The sequence below is a fragment of the Theobroma cacao genome, chromosome 1, assembly GCF_000208745.1.
Source record: "Theobroma cacao cultivar B97-61/B2 chromosome 1, Criollo_cocoa_genome_V2, whole genome shotgun sequence".
In the NCBI taxonomy this organism is placed as follows: domain Eukaryota; kingdom Viridiplantae; phylum Streptophyta; class Magnoliopsida; order Malvales; family Malvaceae; genus Theobroma; species Theobroma cacao.
In genome coordinates this window covers 1,435,141-1,454,332 of record NC_030850.1, presented here as the reverse complement: position 1 = coordinate 1,454,332, position 19,192 = coordinate 1,435,141, and the positions used below count along the sequence as shown (strand labels likewise).

Sequence of the window (19,192 nt, the reverse complement as noted above, 5' to 3'; positions counted from 1 at the left end):
GATTAATAAAAAATTATTTATTAAATACTCTTTGTAATAATTTTAATTAAAATTAGAATTTATATAAATTATTTTGTCAAATAACTTATTTATAAAAAAAAAATTTATAAAAGTAAATTTACCAAATAAATTTAATTTAATTTTAAAAATAATTTTTTTCATAAAAGCTTCATAATAACTTTTAAATTAAAAAAAAATTAGACCAAACAAGCCCTAAATCTTAAAAAGCTGGAATGCTTATTTCGCTAAAAATGTCAAATGTTTGCTAGAGTTCAAAATTGGATAAAACTTGAAAAAAAAAATACTACTGTTATTGTTCCTTATGTCCCTGAAAGCAAGCTTTCATAAGAAACACAAATTCAAAGTTTGCTACATATCAAAAAGCCAAGATGAGAGGACTGTCATGATAAAGATAGAATAACCAAACCTCCCTTCAAACTTTTTTAATTAAAGCAAAGGAATCAAACTCCTTTTGTTAATAATTCCCACTACTATCTCTTATCTGAGACTCACTGGCCTCCCTTTATTCAAGCTAAACCGCAGGTTTTCCTCCTGTTTAGTTGACATGGCTGAGAAAAGCAAAATTTTGATAATTGGGGGAACCGGGTATATTGGCAAATTCATAGTGGAGGCAAGCACCAAAGTGGGGCACCCCACCTTTCTATTGGTCAGGGAGAGAAAAGTTTCAGATCCCGGAAAGGCAAAGCTGATAGAGAGTTTCGAGGGCTCTGGAGTAACACTACTTTATGTATGTTCTTAAACTTGGAATAATTTTCATCAGTTTAATGGAGTTGAACTCTGGAATTTTTGTTTTATTGAGTTTTTCTGTGCCAATTTTGGTGCTTTTACAATTATCACAGGGTGATATCTATGATCATGAGAGCTTGTTGAGGGCGATCAAGCAAGTTGATATTGTGATCTCCACAGTAGGTACACAACAGCTAGCGGATCAAGTCAGGATAATTGAAGCCATCAAAGAAGCTGGAAATGTCAAGGCAAGCTGTTTCAGTTTTTTCACTTTCATCAGTTTCTCTGCATTTTCTGTTCTTCTCTTTCTCAGACTGAAGAAGCAAGAGAGCTTGATTGTGACAATAAAATGGTGGGTTTCCAGAGATTCCTTCCATCAGAGTTTGGCATGGATGCAGACCGTGTCCGTGCAGTAGAGCCAGCTGCAAGCATATTTAGGATTAAGGCTAAAATTCGAAGAGCAATCGAGGCTGAAGGGATTCCATACACGTATATCTCATCCAATGCCTTTGCAGGGCATTTCTTGCCAAATTTAATGCAGGAAAATGCCACTGTTCCACCGAGGGACAAGGTAGTCATACTGGGAGATGGCAACTCCAAAGGTATGTGCACAAACTTTGATCTTTCTTCAATAAGTTGTCTTTCTTGTGCTTTAGATTGTACCCTGATTATGAGGGAATGGCTTCAAGTCTTCAACATGTAGATGCAACTTATTTAGATGAATTACAGACTTGTGCTGATAGGGCTATGATGTTTTCCATGTTTCAGCTGTTTTTGTCCAGGAAGATGACATAGCAATGTACACTATTAAAGCAGCTGAAGATCCAAGAACCTTGAACAAGATCCTTTACATAAGACCGCCTTCCAATGTTTTGTCTTTCAATGAAATAGTCTCCCTATGGGAGAGGAAAATTGGTAAGACCCTTGTAAAGAGTTATGTTCCCGAGGACCAACTTCTTCAGATCATTCAAGGTAAGAATTCATACCAGCTGCTGTATAGTAGTTAGCTGTCAATTCTAAGTCTGTTAGTACCCTTATAGTTCATTTCCAATTATCAGACTACATAATTGAAAGTAAAATGAAAAAAGGAGTTGGTGGTGACTGGCGAAATTAGTTTAAAATTGAAAGCTTTAAGTCAAAGTTAACAATCTTAAATAAGTACAATGCCAATGGCCAAAAAGATAAGGTACAATGCCACCAACCTATCAGTTATCATGAATTAGCTGCATTTTATCTTTTAATATTGGATGACAAGCTGTTTTGTAAAATAATTTTTTTCTTGCACCCAAAGCCAAAGCTATTGAGCCGTTTCATGTGGTACAAACTAGAAATTCTTTAATATGTTGTCCTTTATCAATGCTTCTTTGGCCTGATGATCGAGAATTTGAGTTTTGGGTGCCCGTATTGCAGTAATTGAAACTTTAGTCTAAGCTCAATCAAATAGGCTTATGCATGAGGAAACTAGCTTAAAGTTTGATGAACTTGACTGACTCTTAAACATCATGGATATCAGTAAATATGAAGAAGCTAGCAGTCCTTAATCCATGGTTCTGCTTTGGTTTTCTGCAGAGGCGCCTATTCCCTGGAATTTCATTTTGTCATTCTACCACCCTATGTTGGTGAAGGGAGAGGCTTCAAATTTCAAGATAGAAGCTTGTTTTCCTGTAGAGGCATCTGAGCTTTATCCTGAAGTGAAGTATACTACTGTTGACGCATACCTGCATCAGTTTGTCTAAAATCTTACTAAAAAATATGGCGAATGTATGCTTGAGAAGAAATGCAGTACATGCCTAAGATAATGTACTTGAACAGGCTGCAAAGAATAACTCTGACAATCAGGCTGATACAATCTAATCAGCCTTAAGTTTCATTCATGGAATTTCTTTATATTAAGCCACATGTGATATTGTTTCCAATGATAACAAATCAATTCAGCAGTCTGTAACAGGTAGCTCCAACTGAAATAACATTCAGTAGAGATTATATTAACAATAAATTGGGATGATGCTTTCTAATTCCTGACATCTAGAATTTTTAGTAAAGATCAGTTTGATTAAAATTTAAGCTTAGATTACAGAATATGCCTTCCAAGAGCATTAATATTGTTCAGATTCTTCATTTGACAAGCTACACCATAAAACAGCATCAGCTTTTATATGAAATCCAAGATCAAACAAAGCCATTAGGTGTCGCATAATATTTTTTTTCGAACTTTGATTGGGTTGAGACTTGTTTGCAATCCAGGTGACAATATTTCAAGAAAACTTTTCCTTTTGATGGTTCTAGCATAAGCATGTTTTGCAGCTAAAAAACAGTAGACAAATGCAACCAAAAGTAGCCGACCTTGTTTTCTGAGTTCGGAAAGTCCAAACATCATCGGCAGATACTAAAATATCTCTCTAAGAAGACCACCCTGGCTGACAGTTTTGAGATATGAACTACTGAAGAGCAACTAGAATCACCCTCAGAATAAATTAATCAAAGTTAAATGGCATCGAAAAGAAGGGGAATTTAGCAGCTCTAGCTTCCAGGGAGAGAGTGAGGGCACACATTCCATGCCAAGGATTCAACATTTCTTTGTCTGGTAGGTAATGCGACGGAGAGACAGAAAAGGATGAGACAAAGGCATCCTCGGAGGAAGCTTAGAAATAACAGGAAACAAAGAGTATGGAAGTTGTTAAACTGCTAGATAAAACCTCAACTGTCCACACCAAGGCATAGTCTTCACCGATGCATATGCTTTGTAACTATCGGATTCCTTAAATTTAATAAGCATCTTCATCTCCTCCTAGAATTTTTTAACATTGTTTACGACGAACAAAAAGTTGGGAAAGAGCGAGTTTTGGTTCAGTTTCAGAGAAATGGAGAACTTGTCACGCAGCAGCAAAGCTTCTCAGCCTCATTCCTCGGCTCCATTGAAGCAAAGGCGGAGTGGTTATGAGCCGTCAGATACGGAGACTGAATGGCATGAAAGTCCCTGGCATGATCTCAACCGAAAGAATGGAACATCCAATCTTGCAGAGGCAGATAAATTTAAGTCCAATTTGCCAAGAAACATTATCCCTTTCAAACTCCGCCGAAGACATCCTTCAAAGGTTGAATATGACAAAGGCTCTCCACCTAGAACTAGTCCGCTTCCAAGGAGACATAGCAGCAAGTCTCCTTACAAGACAAGGAGAGATGATGATAGAAATATCAGCCCCTTGTCAAAATCTGAGCACCGAAGGCATCTCTCTCCTTATAAACCTGGGAGAGAGGAGCATAAATTGAGTAATGAAATGGGGAATGGTGAGATTGCTGGCTTAAACAGGAAGCAAAATCGTAGAACTCCAACAAAAGAAGAAAGAGGAACAATCGGAGAGCTTCTTGAGACTGGTAGAGTGAGTGGAAAACCGAACTATAGTCGTCGATCAGTGACTGCTCCAGCAAGACAGAGAGGTAGAGAGAAGGATCAACTGAACAATCTTGGTCATGGTCAACTAGAGCAAAGAAGGGAAAGGACACCATCACCAATCTCAATGAACATGATACGCAAGCAAAGAGAAGCTTCCCAGGTGAAACAACAATCAGTCGGTGAAATCAATGAAATGGTCGCCAATGCAAAGATTTCTAGAGCTCCTATGTTAAATGCTGCTATTTTTGAAAGCTCAGAGTCCATTTCGCCTGGTGATATCTTCTTTTCTCGTGATGGTGTGGCCTTGACAATGCAGAAGAATGTCTTGCCAAATAATCGTGGCGTTGAAAATCATTTGCTCCCAAAGCCACCAATGTTTGCGCAAAAAGATTCTGCTTCCCATCAACGAACAAAAGCTAATGGAAATGTTGATTCCAAAGCTCGAGGGTCCTCAGCAAGCACTGGTTTATCACGAACAACTATGACTTCGAGTTCTGCTGCTAGCAGACAGAGTAGTGGTAAGCTTAGCACTGAAAGTAGTAAGATGAGCGATAGTAGTGTAAACTCAGGGAAGTTCACATACAATAGACGAAAGGGCCAGAGTGAGGCCTGGTTTGCTTGTGTGATGAGAGGACCCTGCAGGACCTCAAAGAAATCACCAGAAAGGCAAGCATTTGATGAGGCCTCTTTCATTGGGAAAGCATTTGTTGTTGAAAAGCTGAGGCAATTTTGGGCTGATAAATATCAACCAGCTTCTCTGAATGGATTCACTTGTCACAAACAAGAAGCTCAGCTTCTGAAGCAATTTGTAAGTCGCTTATCAAAAAGTCTTTTGTTCTTCATCTGATTTCTCATCCACTGCATACGCTGCTATAATGTTTTAGTTGTGCAATGCAGGTATTCCTGTTGCTATACTTTTTACCAGCATTCCTTTCAAAGTTTTTCTTATCTTGTTTGTTGCACTTTATAGGCATCCCATGAGAGCTGTCCTCATGTTATGTTCAAAGGACCATCTGGTTCTGGGAAAAGAGCACTAACAATGGCTTTCCTGCGTGAAATATATGGTGACCCTTGTTGGAATGTACGTCTCTGTCCATACAAAAACATACCAGTTTATTTTCCACCATTTTAAACTTAGCAGATGCCTAAGCTGACTCTACCCTTTTTTCTTCTTCCCTTTCTTGACAGGTATCTCATGAATTAAGACAATTCCCGATTCAGGTATTATATATTAATTTATTCATAGCCTCAAAGTTCATGAATAAACCAGCATTTATAGTACTATGTAATTGTAGTTTAACATGTGAAGAAAATCTCACATTTCACAGATTTAGAGTTCAACATCTTATGATTTGAATCTTGACAGGACAAAAGGCCATCAGAAGTAACTGTTCCACTTGCTTCAAGTGCTCACCATGTGGAGCTTAATGTAAACTTGGAAACAAATGCTAAATATGCATTGATGGGTTTAGTCAAGGAAATAAGCAGCAATTATGCAATCACCCCTGAAGTCAGCACTGCTAATTTCAAGGCAGATTACAAAGGTTTAACTTTTTTTTTCTTCAGGACAAGCAAGTTTCCTCCTGAAACAGTTTAAGCAATCAACTAAAGCTAATAAGGTTTCATGTTTATTTCAGTTATAGTTCTTTATGAAGTTGACAAGGCACCAGAGAATATCCATCACTTGATAAAATGGATCATGGACTGTCATTCGGATTATTGTAAATTTATGCTCTGCTGTGAAGATGACATAAATATCCTAGAATCAGTAAAGAATCGCTGCAAAGTTATAAAAGTAGATGCCCCAGTAACTCATGAAGTAAGTATCTCTATCAGTTTTGCAGTGTAACTCAATTCCTTGTATAGTTTAATGTATGTGGCAATCATGTTATATCGATATACCTTTATTGCTTTCATTTTGTAAAATGACATGCCTATGGTTAGCCTTTCTAAGCTCCTCAAGATGGAACACCCCCCACTCTATTTTCGCCATTTTGATGATGAATGGCATCTGAGGTTTACTGCTTGTATTGCAGTACCATCATAAATCAGTTCTTGATGGCAAGGGATGAATACAAAGTAACTTCTCCTTTCTTGCTTTTCATGCAAAAAATGGGACCAATACTGGTCATTGAGAGATCTCCTAAATAAAATATGTAATGATGAATCTATTGAGTAAGTTCTAGCATATAAAATGTTTTGTGTAGCATTGATCAGAGCAGAACATGCTTTCCCAAGTGCTTACATCTAATCTTCTTACCACTCTGACTGTCAAATTCCCAGATCATGGAGGTGCTTATTCAGATTGCAAAGAAAGAGGACTTTGACCTATCCATGAACTTTGCTGCTAAGATTGCTGCCAAATCAAAGCAAAACCTCAGGAAAGCAATCATGGCTCTTGAAGCCTGCAAAGCACACAAGTAAGAAATTGAAGCAAATCATCCTCGATTTCCAATAAATTCAAACCATATTTGTTCTTAGATGTGATAACTCTGTCAATGCAGCTATCCATTTTCTGATGATCAACCAATTCCTCTTGGATGGGAAGAGGTCTTGGCAGAAGTTGCAACAGAAATCCTGTCTGATCCATCACAAAAAAGGTAAGCTTTTTTAGCTTTCTTTCTTTAATCTGTTCCTTCTTCCCACCAGAAGAACAAAGACGAAGGAAAACAGTAGTGACATTCTGCATATACAATTTTGTCAGATTATTCTTCATTCGAGGAAAGTTTCAGAAACTTCTTGTGGATTTTGTTCATCCTAAACTGATCCTCCAGGTGATGAATTTGAAACCTCGGAATAAATCAATATAAAACTTACTGAAAATCTCTTTATTTCTTCTTATATAGTTGTTTGTCCCAACATGCAGAAGCTAGTAGAACAGTTTCTTAAGCAAGTTGAAGCTGGTTTAAAAAGGGAATTATATTATTGGCATGCTTACTATGTAAGTTCCGCCCTCCTATCATTACATTGTTTTGCAGACAGGCAAAAGTAACTCGAGTTTATTGTTACAGGAGAAGAGGCTACCGACAGGAACGAGTGCGTTATTGAAATTAGAAGGTAAGATGGACACACCGAGGTTCAAAACTTTTATATCTGTCTTAGAGTTTGAGAAGAATCCTCAGTTTCTGCCATTTTTATTATTATTTTTTTGCAGAGTTTGTGGCCAAGTTTATGAGCATATATAGGAAGAGTTGCGGTGACCGTCAGTTTGTGTAATATTGGGGCCGAACTATGCTTTTTGTGCAAATCATTTTGTTGCACCTAGATACTGACTTTTTCGGAATAGGAGTTTTTCTTTTGCTTCAAGGGCTGATATGGTCGAGATTGATCATAACCCTGCTGGTATTGTTGTAGAAAATATGTTAATCAAAAGGGATTGGATAAGAACAATGGAGCTCAAGCTACTTCCTCAGGTAATGTCAGGCAGAAGCATATTTGACTTGTATCAATGAATGAAATACAGTTCCGATTTTGCATCTACTTCATAGGAGTATTAGACTGAAGCATATTTGACCACCAAGCCTCAATTAGACTGCAACCAAGTCCCCAAGACTCAAAAACTTTTTGCATATATAAGCCAGATTTCGATCAAATGCTGGTTCCTTCAAGATAGTGCCACAAACAAAACGCAATGGTAATAACACTGTCCGACCCCCAATCCCCTAGATGTGAGAGAGAAAGGTCTGGATAGAAGAACGGATAGAACAATATCCATCTCAAGATATATTTTTCAGCTATATTTTCCACTTAGGATGACCACACAATGAGAAAATAGCATCTTCAGTACAAATGGTTAACTAAATAGATGAGAACCCAAAGTAACAACCTTCATGTTGGCTATATATGTGTTGGATAGTACAAGCACATAAAAGAAAAAAACATCTGAGAGGATAGGTAACACTGGTTAACTACATATATGAGAACCCAAAATTAAAACCTATAAATCCTACCCAAAAGGTTTCCAAACTTTAATACCTGCATGTTCTATTTTCATGCGGAATAACGAAAAGCTAAAACAAGTTTGTCATCCAAATTTCACCTTCGTGTTCGCAATCACCTTTCAGTCTCTTCGTGTACCACTACTACTCGCAGACTTCTTAGTATATCTCTGTCAAAATGAACAGATATAAGTTCCAAGAAGAATGGAAGAAATCTCCCTAATTGCAGGATCTACAAAAATAACTGAAAACTGAAAGTAAAAAAACTTATTTAGATTACTGAACCAATACCTGTTTTCCAATATCGAAGGGGATATATTTGTATTTGATCATGTGAAGAATTTGGCGTTTCATTGTGAGGAAAAATAGAAAAATCCAGTAGCATAACAATATTGGCCAGAAAACAGGTACATCCAACACAGAGAAGAAAGTCAATACAAAAGCAACCACAAAAGCCTTTGTGATCGCATACCTGCGACCGTTAATGAAAATTCAGTGAAGATATGCTTCAAAATACTGTACAAGCAAAAAGTACAGAACTCAACAACTCGAAAACTAACATAAATGGGATAAATTAACATTAAGCAACAACTTCATAAGAACATGCTGCATCTAATCAATCCAAGCCAGAGAAATAAAATCAAAAACCCTTTGAGCTAATGCTGCATAACCAGCTGAAAAAATATGAAACCCTCATCTTACGACTTAAGCTGAACTTCTACACACAATTATAACAGAAAGCTCTTAGATAGTGGATCCAACATAGCAAGTTCCGACAATCAACCACCAAAACTACCTATAATCTCACTTCAAAGAAGAGCATTAAGTTACTTATAACTACCAAAAAGGAATAGTATCAGTTTAGAATTTGTTTATGTCTATACAAAAAAGCTAATTTCTCCATAAAAGATTGTTCTAATTAAAATGCGAAAGTTGCCAATTAACAACCATATATGGCATCTTGATTCGTTAAGCCTTCAGCTGACTTAATATCTAATACCACTAATCTTTTTTTCCTACAAAGGAGACGAGAACAGGAATTTTCCGATATAATTTTAATGGGGGAGAAAGGAAAGGAAATTATTAACATTAATAAATGTAATAACATGAACCAAACAGCAAAATCAGAAATTACCAGAACTTGAATTCGGGCAATCGACGAATGAAAGGCTTGAATTCATCAGAACCTTTAGTTGGCAAAGAAGCCCCATCCAAAGCTTCAAGCTCAGGGTCAACTTGGGGAGACAAAAACCCAATCAAGAGATTCAAAATATAAATTCCCAAACCATACGAAATTACATAAAACCCTTGAACGTAATAAACCCGCAAAACATAGATCATCGCCACCGACAACGTCCCTAACCACCTTCGCATTGTATGCGGCGTTGACCTATCGAGAAAATACTGAAATCTCCTCGAGAATTCGCTCTTCCATTGCACAATCGGAGCGGCACCTCCGTCATTTTCCAATCCCTCCATAACTACCGGTACAGTTTGTGAGTTGCGGTCGTTAGGGTTTCGAGTTGAAATCAAGCAAGGAAAAAGGTGAAAATTTTACGGTTTTAACTTTTCAGCAAGGTTTCCGTGATCCTCTCATTTTCGATTTTCTTCTCGTTCTTTTTCTTTTGCAGAGAGGCAAGAGGTTACGGCGGTCTGTGGGAATGAAAATGACTGCGTAAAAGGAGCGATGAGCTACGTGGCAGCGTGGTGTAAGAGCGAGTATTGAGTCAAAGCGGCCGCCAAGCAGAGATGAGTGGGAAATTTGTTAAGCTTGTGGGCCTAGTAGGCCTTGTGGGCCCTAGTGGCCCGTTTCTTTTCGCCTTTCGAACTTTAGAAGCATCTTTTTGTTTTTTCAATATTAAAAGTAAGAGTGTGTAAATTCAAATCGAATTGGAGTGAGTACCGTTTTTTCAATTTGATATTTAATTATTTCAGTCAATTAAGTTTAGTTAGAATGATTTAATCGATTTGATTTTTTATTTTAAATTTTTTTACTTAATTAACCAAATTGAATAATAGTTAAAAAAAGATAAATGAGTTTTGAGTTAAAAAACAAAACAAAATTCTTCCTTTTTATTATTTAATTAAAAAAATAATCTTAACATGGGATCTTGTAAAAAAATGTCATATCCTCACATTTTTTACCCTTTATGAGTTTTATTTTCAATAATCGAATTGAACTAACTGAAATAGTTAGGTATTCAATTTTTTTATTATTACAACTATTTCGATTCGGTTTTGATTTTTTAAGAAAAAAAGTTCGGTATTTTAAAAACTTAAATATCTAAAATCAATTTCATTGAATTAATTGTTTGCATATCTTTAACTAGAAGCTTCTATCAAGGAAAAGGGTTTGTTAAATTATAGGTGATGTTCTTGATTAATAACAAATATTAACAATCAACACTGTTAATTTGATAAATCTTAATAAATTTATTCACAAGAAGCAACTCAAAATTTTATTTTTAAAAAAAAAATTTCTTAACAATGACCGTTAGATATTTAGTTTGACATTTCTTTAAACTCGATTTAAAGTGAAAATGTAGTAATGAAATTTAAATCCAATTTCACATTTTTAATAAGAATGTGATGTCATGCCATTGCTTTTTCTAATTACAAAGCCATCAATGCATTTTAGACAAAAATCTTGACAATCACGTATTAAATAAATAAGTAATTAAATTTTACAATAAGTAGATAAATACATTGTATATAAATAATGATTGAAATCTGAAAGCTCGATAGATTTAATTTGTAATGTAACTATATCTTATATAAATTTGTTGTATTTTAAAAGTTATATATTAACTGTTTAAGATATAGACACGTGGACATATGATTTGATAAAAAATACTAAATAAAAAAGACATAACATATAGAAAATTTTCTTAAATTATTTTAAAAAATTAAAATAATTTTTTATTATTTTATTATATTCAATCAAGTATTTATAATTTTATTTTAAGATAAATAAATCTTTATATTTTTATTTTGAACAAAATTATCTCTTATAATTAATAGTTTATTTAATCAAAATGTCATTTATCATTGTATATTATGTAACTCTGATTAAAATATCATAATTGATGATTATATGACATGTTAATATATCATAATTAATAATAATATGACATATTAATATAATATAATAACATGATCACATGATATTATTTATCTTTTACATTAACATCACATCAATGTTATATGAATATAAAATGATATATGATATTTTGATTAATAAAAATTAATTAATCATTAGTCATAAAAATTTATCTAACTCAAAATAAAAATATAAAATTTATTTAAAAATAATAAAATAATAATAACTTATTTAAATTTTTTTTACTAATTTAAATATTTTTTTGAGTATTATGTCAATAAAAAATAACCATCAATTATGTCTCAAAAAATTTTAATCCAAATTATGAACATGATCTTCACATAATAATAGTTTGTGAAAGAACTTGGATTGTGATGTGTCTAGTGCTGCTGCGATTTGGTTTTGGAAGTATGAATGAACGAGTGATTCTGATATTCCTCCCAAGGGATGGCACTAGGTCAATTTGCAGCAATAAAAGCCAAAATTAAGGAAATCTTCAAAGGTTAAACAGATGCAGCCCACAGGATATCCCGCCATTTTATCTCCCCAGTTGCAGAGAATATTCCCAATCTTGGAATTCTGGTAGCCACTCACACCAAAAGGTTGAGGAAAAAGAAAGATAACCACATGGAGCACTGGTGGGTGAGGAAGGATAAGGCCCGTAGCTAGTCGTCACATGTGAAAATTTTAGCAATCACACCATACAATGCCAATATTTGTGGGTTGCTTGCCATATTCATAAATATGCGTATGTTTTTCACTGATAATTGGAAGTAAACAATCACTATATGCTCATGATAATTCTTACATTTGTTTTATATAGTTAATTGAAAGCGTCGGATTGAAATTTAAAATGATAAATTTAAGAAATAAGATATAATTACTATTGAAATAAACATTTGTGTGTTGTTGGGTAATTTTTTTATTATTTTAAAGAAATACAAAAACAACTCACAAGTTTTTCTTCTTTTCACAATAATTTTTAGATTTTTTACTGTAGAAAAATTATATGAAAATTTAATAATCTTGTCATATATCACTAAATACTTAATGAATTAGTTTCATTAATGTAAAATGTAATTAATCATTAAATTTTATTATATTTTTAAATTTTATTATTTGTAATCTTTGGTAAATATGTAAAGATTTTAAAACAGTGTTAGTGATACATATATGAATACATATTGAAACTATTTCATTTTTTTTCAATTATGTGTTCTAACAAAAACATTATATTTATGTTTCGAATTTAAAAATTTTATTTTTATCATTCGAGATAACTCATGATTCATTTTATAATCAAATGTTTAAAAACGAGAATAGTAACAGAACAATATTATTTTAAATAGAATTTATACAATTATATATACCTCTAGTTTACCTATTTATTCTTTGATAACCACGGTTAATTTCTTCTCCCTGCATTATCGAAATTTCCAAAACAAAATTTCAGCAAAAATGGTGCAATCGGGAAACTGACGAAGGAACCGATCACAAAGCGAGCAGCATATCCACTTGTACAAGTTAATACCGTCGTTAAACATTTTTAAACTCCAGTTTAGTGGATAACACGCGGGCACAGTAAATAATACCTGTCGCCAACCCGCACAGGTGTAACGCCACTATTCGTCCTTCACCTGAATCAGCTCCTTATTTTCAAGAGATAGTAAAGCTCCGACACCTACGTATTTACAGCCGTCTGATCTCCACCTTAATTTCCATCCAACGCTCCGTGTTTAGCGTGGACAGACAGCTGAACGCTGCCCGAGGGGACAGAAAGGGAAGAAGTACCATCACTCTCATTTCGCTCTTCTCCCATCACCTTCCGTATAAAAGGCCTTCACTCAAAGAAATCAAAATCATTTTCAATTTTTTTTTTGTCTTCGAGTCTCTCGTTTTCTGTAAGTTTTCACTTTTTGAACTTTGAATCTGTTGATTTCTATATTTTCTTCATCGTTATCTTTTTGGGATGATTTTGAGCTTTTTTGGTTTTGTTTTTGGGTTGATAAAGAAGTTTTTGAGCATTGAAAAAAATATGACAAACAATGGCGGAGAAGCAACAAGCGGGAAGAACGCTGGATTCCCTCGCGTTGCCCTCAACGAAAGAATCCTTTCTTCAATGACTCGAAGATCTGTTGCTGCTCATCCTTGGCATGACTTGGAGATCGGTATACGTTTCCTTTCTATTAATTAATAAAATCACTTGTTCGTAATAGATTCCATAGTACATTCTGACGTGAAAATATGCTTCATATATTGATGCAGGACCTGGTGCTCCAGCAGTTTTTAACTGTGTAAGTTTTTATTTTCAAGTTTATTAGCTGTTATTAAAATTTAAGTTCCTGGTTCTGAGATTCGTTGTTGAATTGTACTTTAATTCTGATTTTATTTTTTTCTCAAGGTGGTTGAAATCGGCAAAGGTAGCAAGGTCAAGTACGAGCTCGACAAAGCCAGTGGTCTTATAAAAGTAAGAGTTTCTTCCTCCATTTTTCCTTTAAAATTCAAAATTAATTGAGCATTTTATCGTTGAATTTTTTGCGTTATTATTGATGAGTATAAGTGAATAATACCATACATCTAATTTTTAGGCTCTCATTTTTCTAATTAGTTAGTTTTTCATAACAATTGAGAAAGAGCTGGGTCATTTTATTCAATGTTTCTCTTAAATCAGTAGCTAGCATCTTTGGAACGAATTAACTGATATATGGATTCTTTTTATGTACTTATATCCCCTCTTAACTAAGTTGAAATATCCTGATTTTTATGCTTGCAATCAAACTTATGATGAAATATATTTGAAATGCCGCATCATACCTGTTGAGTTGTGATTATTGTTTTGTTTAGACATTTTAAATTGTTGCTAAGACAGTGGCCTTTTCCTTTAATGAAAATATTAGGTACTTGTTGCTTAAGAAAGTAACAAATTATTCTCTTAAAATTAGGTTGATCGTGTTCTGTACTCATCGGTTGTTTACCCACACAACTATGGTTTTATCCCAAGGACTATTTGTGAAGATAGTGATCCTATGGATGTGCTGATACTGATGCAGGTAGTGTCTGTTTGATTCATGGACTTTCTCAATGAATATGATGTTAGGTTATTCAGCCTTTCGGCTGAACTTTATTAACTGGTTCTTTCATATGTATTTTATAGGAGCCGGTGTTACCTGGTTCTTTCCTTCGTGCTCGTGCAATTGGGTTAATGCCCATGATTGATCAGGTAAGAAGCTTTGTCTTCCCTGTCATGCCATCGCTTTACTTGAATAGGATATTTACATGCTCTTGTGGCTGTTGAGAAATGAACAAAAACCATAATCCACCATCCAAGGATGTTGTCCATTTCTTTTGTGTTGGACTACTATTTGTCTGAAACCATTTTTCTTCTGTCTATTGGTTGTGCTCTCTCATTACTTGAGTTGAGTTCCAAACCAGTGTTCATGATAAGTCATAAATATTGAATGAAGATTGTTGATTTTTTAAGTTTTATTACTTCCGCATGATCTTTCCACAAGTTTCAAAATTTTGACCTCCTTCTCCCCTTGTTCCTTTTCAGTCAGACATATTTAGTATTGATACCTTTTTGCAGGGTGAGAAGGATGACAAGATTATTGCTGTTTGTGCTGATGATCCTGAGTTCCGTCATTACACTGACATTAAACACCTTCCCCCTCATCGACTGGCTGAAATCCGTCGCTTCTTTGAGGAGTGTATCCACTCACATGCATTTTATATTTGCTTGTCAGTTATTCAAATTGCTGTCACTATTGACTTTCTCTTGGCAATGCTTAATAATAGTTATACTGTCAAATCTGTGTGCTAGTATATCCTTCCCTGATCATGAATAACAGATAAAAAGAATGAGAACAAGCACGTTGATGTAGAAAACTTCCTGCCTGCTGAGACTGCCATTCAAGCCATCAAGTATTCCATGTGAGTTTGTTTGAGATCAGTATTATTGTGCATTCTGATTTTGATTTTGCAACCTTGTTTTGGATGTTCTATGACCTTTAAGAGCAGGTTTTTTGGTAATCTATCCATCATTATCGTTGTCTTACTAGTAACTTCCATGTTGCAGGGATCTATATGCATCTTACATCGTTGAAAGCTTAAGGAAGTAATTGTCTTTGCGACTATTCGGTGAATTGCTGTAACATTTTACTGATTGGATACAATATTAGGGTGGACAGACTTCTTCTAGTTGCATGCCTCACTTTGTGAGACTTATCAAATGCTTCTGCTTTGATAGTGCCTTATATTTGCACTTATATATTGTACCTTTTAATAACATGTAATGCATTGTCTACGGCTCATGGAAGGGAAAGATTCCAAGTTTTAAGTTGTGTTTCCAAATGATTTCCTTTATGTAATCAATATATTGGTGAATTGTTTATGATACTAAGGCAGGTTGGGTTCACCGAAGATCGATAGGGGTTTGCACTTTGCAGGAGTATGAAAGCTGAATTTACATATTTACATGTTAGACAATTGGTTTTTCTTATTGGTACATAATTGATCTGTTTAGATTGTTCACGGTATGATCGTTTAGAACCAGAAAAAAGAAAGTCAATGATAATCATACTTCATGTTTCATAATCATATTCCAATTCTCTTTTTTCATTAGAAAACAAAAAAAAAAAGAAGAAAAGGATGTCACTCCCTTTACGATAAAAATTACTCTCATATTGAAGGAAAATAATTTTTTTACCATAAATTAATTTTCTATTTTCGTTAATACAAAAATCAATTCTTTCTCTTGCAAGGGAAGATAAAAAAAAAACACAGTAAATAGGCAAGTAATAAGCATTCATTGATACGACGACGTTTTTTCGTATGTTGCATCCGACCCGACTATAGGAAACACGTGGCAGAAGGTGATTGAGTTACATAGAGAAACTGTAGGACGATTAGCCGTAGGGATAGAGAATATGGTCGCTGGACGCTGGGGATAGTCTTCTCTCTCTCTCTCCATTTGTCTTCCAGTGTCAAAGCTTCGCTTTCTCAGCTTAAAAATTAAATCCCTCAAATCTTCTCATAAAATATCAGTAAAATCAGTTATCTCCGTCAATCTGAAGCAGATTAAGGAGAAGAAGAGGAAGAATATGGGAACATTGGGGAAAGCAATCTACTCCGTTGGATTCTGGATCCGAGAAACCGGCCAAGCCCTCGATCGCCTTGGTTGCCGCCTCCAAGGCAACTACTACTTCCAAGAACAACGTGCGTTCCCTAACTCCAACTCCCTCTCTTTCAATTTCATATCATTTCATAATCGGATCGATTTCACAACGAATTTGTACTTCATTTTCAGCTGCAATTCGATAATTCATAATATAATAACTATTTCCTAAACTACATTTGCGTAGATTTTGAATCCCGAGCTGTATTAATTGTTGGATTTGGTTTGTTTCAGTGTCGAGGCATCGGACACTGATGAACGTATTCAACAAAGCTCCTGTTGTTGATAGGGATGCCTTTGTGGCACCTAGTGCTTCTATAATCGGCGATGTTCAGGTCGGACGAGGTTCGTCTATCTGGTATGGTTGTGTTTTGAGAGGTAAGCAGTCTACTTTTTTCGATTAGTTCATATGAGTGGTAGACCTTCCACTTATATTGTAGATTTAGTGTTGGTCTGTTTTACGCAAGTTTAGGGTTTAGAGGATTTTATTGTTGAACAAGTCATGTTCTGAAACCTAGGCTGGAAATGCAGGCTTATAGTGGGTAACTCAGTATTAGTCATAGGAAAATGAAGCTGAATGTTTGTTACTTGGTGATAGGCATGCAACACTGTGTTTAGCATTTAATCATATATTCTTTTTTAAGGGATATCATATTTACATATGGCTTCTCAAAGACAAAACATTTTACTATCAGGATCCATGAGGGCGTTTGAGAAAACCTTTGATGTTTTATATGTGAAAGCAATTATTTGGTTAGAGGAAAGAATGCGTTTTACCACATGACATAGTCACCATGAGATCACTGACTGTGAGGAATGTGTTAGCATGACATGGTGATCTTAGTGCTTTTGTTAAAATTATAGTATCTTGTGGTATAAGGATAGAATTTAAGAATTTTTGAATGAGGAGGCTGGAGTCAGTTAGAAACTTATAATGAAACTATATTCTGCATGATTAATGACCAAAATAGCTAAGTTCATTATCATTATTTTTTATACTAAAAGTAACATAACCTATAACTCACTACATGTCGGATTTTGTTGATTTAATGACAAATTAAAATATGAATATCATAGGGTAATAATTATCTAGTTCTTAAAGTAATAAGAAGCTTAAAAATTCATGACCCTCTTTGCTCCGTCCATTTGATGGTGCTCCTATTGAAAAAGGAGATTGGTGTAAAAGTCAGTTTGTATCTTATTGAACTTTATGAGTCATTGTTCTTTCTCTCTCATCTGTGTGTGTTGTTGCATGCTATGTCCATGCTGGCTGTTCTTTTCTGAATCTGACTGTTGATGTGTGCAGGTGATGTCAATAGCATCAGTATTGGGTCTGGAACAAATATACAAGATAATTCCCTTGTTCATGTTGCAAAGTCTAACTTAAGTGGGAAGGTTTTACCAACTATTATTGGAAGTAATGTTACTGTGGGTGAGTGAGCAATCCTTGAAAGTGGTCCTTGTCTGAGGTTTTAGTATCTTGAAAAAGTGAAAACTGATAATAACTGGACAGGTCATAGTGCTGTTTTACATGGATGTACTGTTGAGGATGAAGCATTTGTTGGTATGGGGGCTACGCTATTAGATGGAGTTTATGTTGAGAAGCATGCCATGGTTGCTGCTGGAGCTCTTGTGAGGCAGAACACTAGGATCCCATGCGGAGAGGTTTGTGGACACTTCTTCACTGACTTTGGGTGTTAGTCTTGCCTTAAAACTTTTTAGGTTCTATTGAACTTCATAACTTTGTTGTTTGTTCTTGTGAGATGCAAAGTTTGAAGTTCACAGATATATGAAATAGGTGTACCTGGTCTTTGTGGAATAGATACAATAGTTAGTAGTCAATGCGAACACAAAATGAAGCAATAGATTAGACTCATATGCTAAAAGCTAGAGACCACTTCAAAGCGAAGCTGGATCAAACCTGCCTTTCTCATATCAGATAATAAGAATGGCACATATTCTTTGGTGTTTTGGAGGAGACAAACCTGCCATTACCAAACTCTGAAAAGAAATTTTGGTGACAGCTATTAACCACCTGCTTTAGTCATAGTCCTTGTGCAGTTAAGAATTTTAGATTAATCCTGGGGAATGAGTTGATCTGGCTTTTAGCCAAAAGCACTTTTATAAGAATGGCTTTTTCTTGGGTGCTAAAAGTTTTAACCAGAGTCATTGAAGTTCTAAATTTGTGTGTAATTACAGGTTTGGGGAGGTAATCCAGCCAAGTTCCTAAGGAAGCTAACAGAAGAAGAGATGGCCTTCATTTCCCAGTCAGCCCTAAATTATTCCAACTTAGCACAAGTTCATGCAGCAGAAAATGCAAAGAGCTTTGATGAAATTGAGTTTGAGAAGGTGCTTCGCAAGAAATTTGCTCGACGTGATGAGGAGTACGATTCAATGCTCGGGGTTGTTCGCGAGATGCCTCCTGAGCTTATCCTTCCTGATAACATTCTTGCTGATAAAGTGTCAAAAACGGCTTAGGAGATGATAATTCCTCTCTAGGTTACTTTTCTTGAGATTGCATGTCACCGGATATTTTGTTATCTGTGGATTTATAGAGAATGGCTGCTTTTCAGTTCCAATAATTTTTGGGGTGCTCTGGCTGAAGTGTTAAAAATTGAATCATAGTTCCGGCTTATCCTTCTGGCTGGCTTTAGAAGTTGAACTTCATTTTGCAACCACATCTTGGATGTGCAAAGTCATCCAAGTTGGTTTTGTGTATTTGTACGTGACCTCAATTGCTTTGCTTATGTTTACCAGCAATAAAGAATGTCCTAACAGTTATTTCAAAGTATGCTGGAAGTTCCTAAGGCAGCTTAATTTTATATAAACTAGAATATTAA

At 35.0% G+C, this 19,192-nt stretch overlaps 5 protein-coding genes across 7 annotated transcripts; 4 read left to right on the top strand and 1 right to left on the bottom strand.

Moving 5' to 3' along the window:
- Positions 332-2,766, top strand: LOC18610902 (isoflavone reductase-like protein). Of its 2 annotated transcripts, none has more exons than XM_007046828.2 (5): positions 332-748; positions 861-995; positions 1,061-1,349; positions 1,516-1,719; positions 2,317-2,766. In XM_007046828.2, exons 1-5 carry the CDS (start codon positions 566-568, stop codon positions 2,481-2,483), a joined length of 978 nt encoding a protein of 325 aa, XP_007046890.2. In that variant the 5' UTR covers positions 332-565; the 3' UTR covers positions 2,484-2,766. The 2 variants fall into 2 exon arrangements, with proteins under 2 accessions (XP_007046890.2, XP_007046889.2); XM_007046827.2 differs by having other exon boundaries at positions 335-748; positions 1,112-1,349.
- Positions 2,819-7,605, top strand: LOC18610901. The gene is made up of 11 exons (XM_018124005.1): positions 2,819-4,949; positions 5,112-5,222; positions 5,330-5,362; positions 5,508-5,685; positions 5,779-5,960; positions 6,425-6,561; positions 6,646-6,741; positions 6,846-6,915; positions 7,008-7,082; positions 7,153-7,198; positions 7,296-7,605. Exons 1-11 carry the CDS (start codon positions 3,609-3,611, stop codon positions 7,355-7,357), a joined length of 2,331 nt encoding a protein of 776 aa, XP_017979494.1. The 5' UTR covers positions 2,819-3,608; the 3' UTR covers positions 7,358-7,605.
- Positions 7,842-9,781, bottom strand: LOC18610900 (protein RER1B). Its single transcript, XM_007046825.2, has 3 exons — positions 9,215-9,781; positions 8,371-8,551; positions 7,842-8,249 (listed from the first exon to the last, which is right to left on the bottom strand). Exons 1-3 carry the CDS (start codon positions 9,556-9,558, stop codon positions 8,202-8,204), a joined length of 573 nt encoding a protein of 190 aa, XP_007046887.1. The 5' UTR covers positions 9,559-9,781; the 3' UTR covers positions 7,842-8,201.
- Positions 12,990-15,574, top strand: LOC18610899 (soluble inorganic pyrophosphatase). Of its 2 annotated transcripts, none has more exons than XM_007046821.2 (9): positions 12,990-13,080; positions 13,191-13,347; positions 13,445-13,473; positions 13,581-13,646; positions 14,122-14,229; positions 14,334-14,399; positions 14,766-14,886; positions 15,028-15,109; positions 15,255-15,574. In XM_007046821.2, exons 2-9 carry the CDS (start codon positions 13,215-13,217, stop codon positions 15,295-15,297), a joined length of 648 nt encoding a protein of 215 aa, XP_007046883.2. In that variant the 5' UTR covers positions 12,990-13,080; positions 13,191-13,214; the 3' UTR covers positions 15,298-15,574. The 2 variants fall into 2 exon arrangements, with proteins under 2 accessions (XP_007046883.2, XP_007046884.2); XM_007046822.2 differs by having other exon boundaries at positions 12,996-13,080; positions 13,194-13,347.
- On the top strand, positions 16,072-19,192 carry LOC18610898 (gamma carbonic anhydrase 1, mitochondrial). The gene is made up of 5 exons (XM_007046820.2): positions 16,072-16,393; positions 16,587-16,730; positions 17,659-17,784; positions 17,866-18,017; positions 18,552-19,192. Exons 1-5 carry the CDS (start codon positions 16,279-16,281, stop codon positions 18,828-18,830), a joined length of 816 nt encoding a protein of 271 aa, XP_007046882.1. The 5' UTR covers positions 16,072-16,278; the 3' UTR covers positions 18,831-19,192.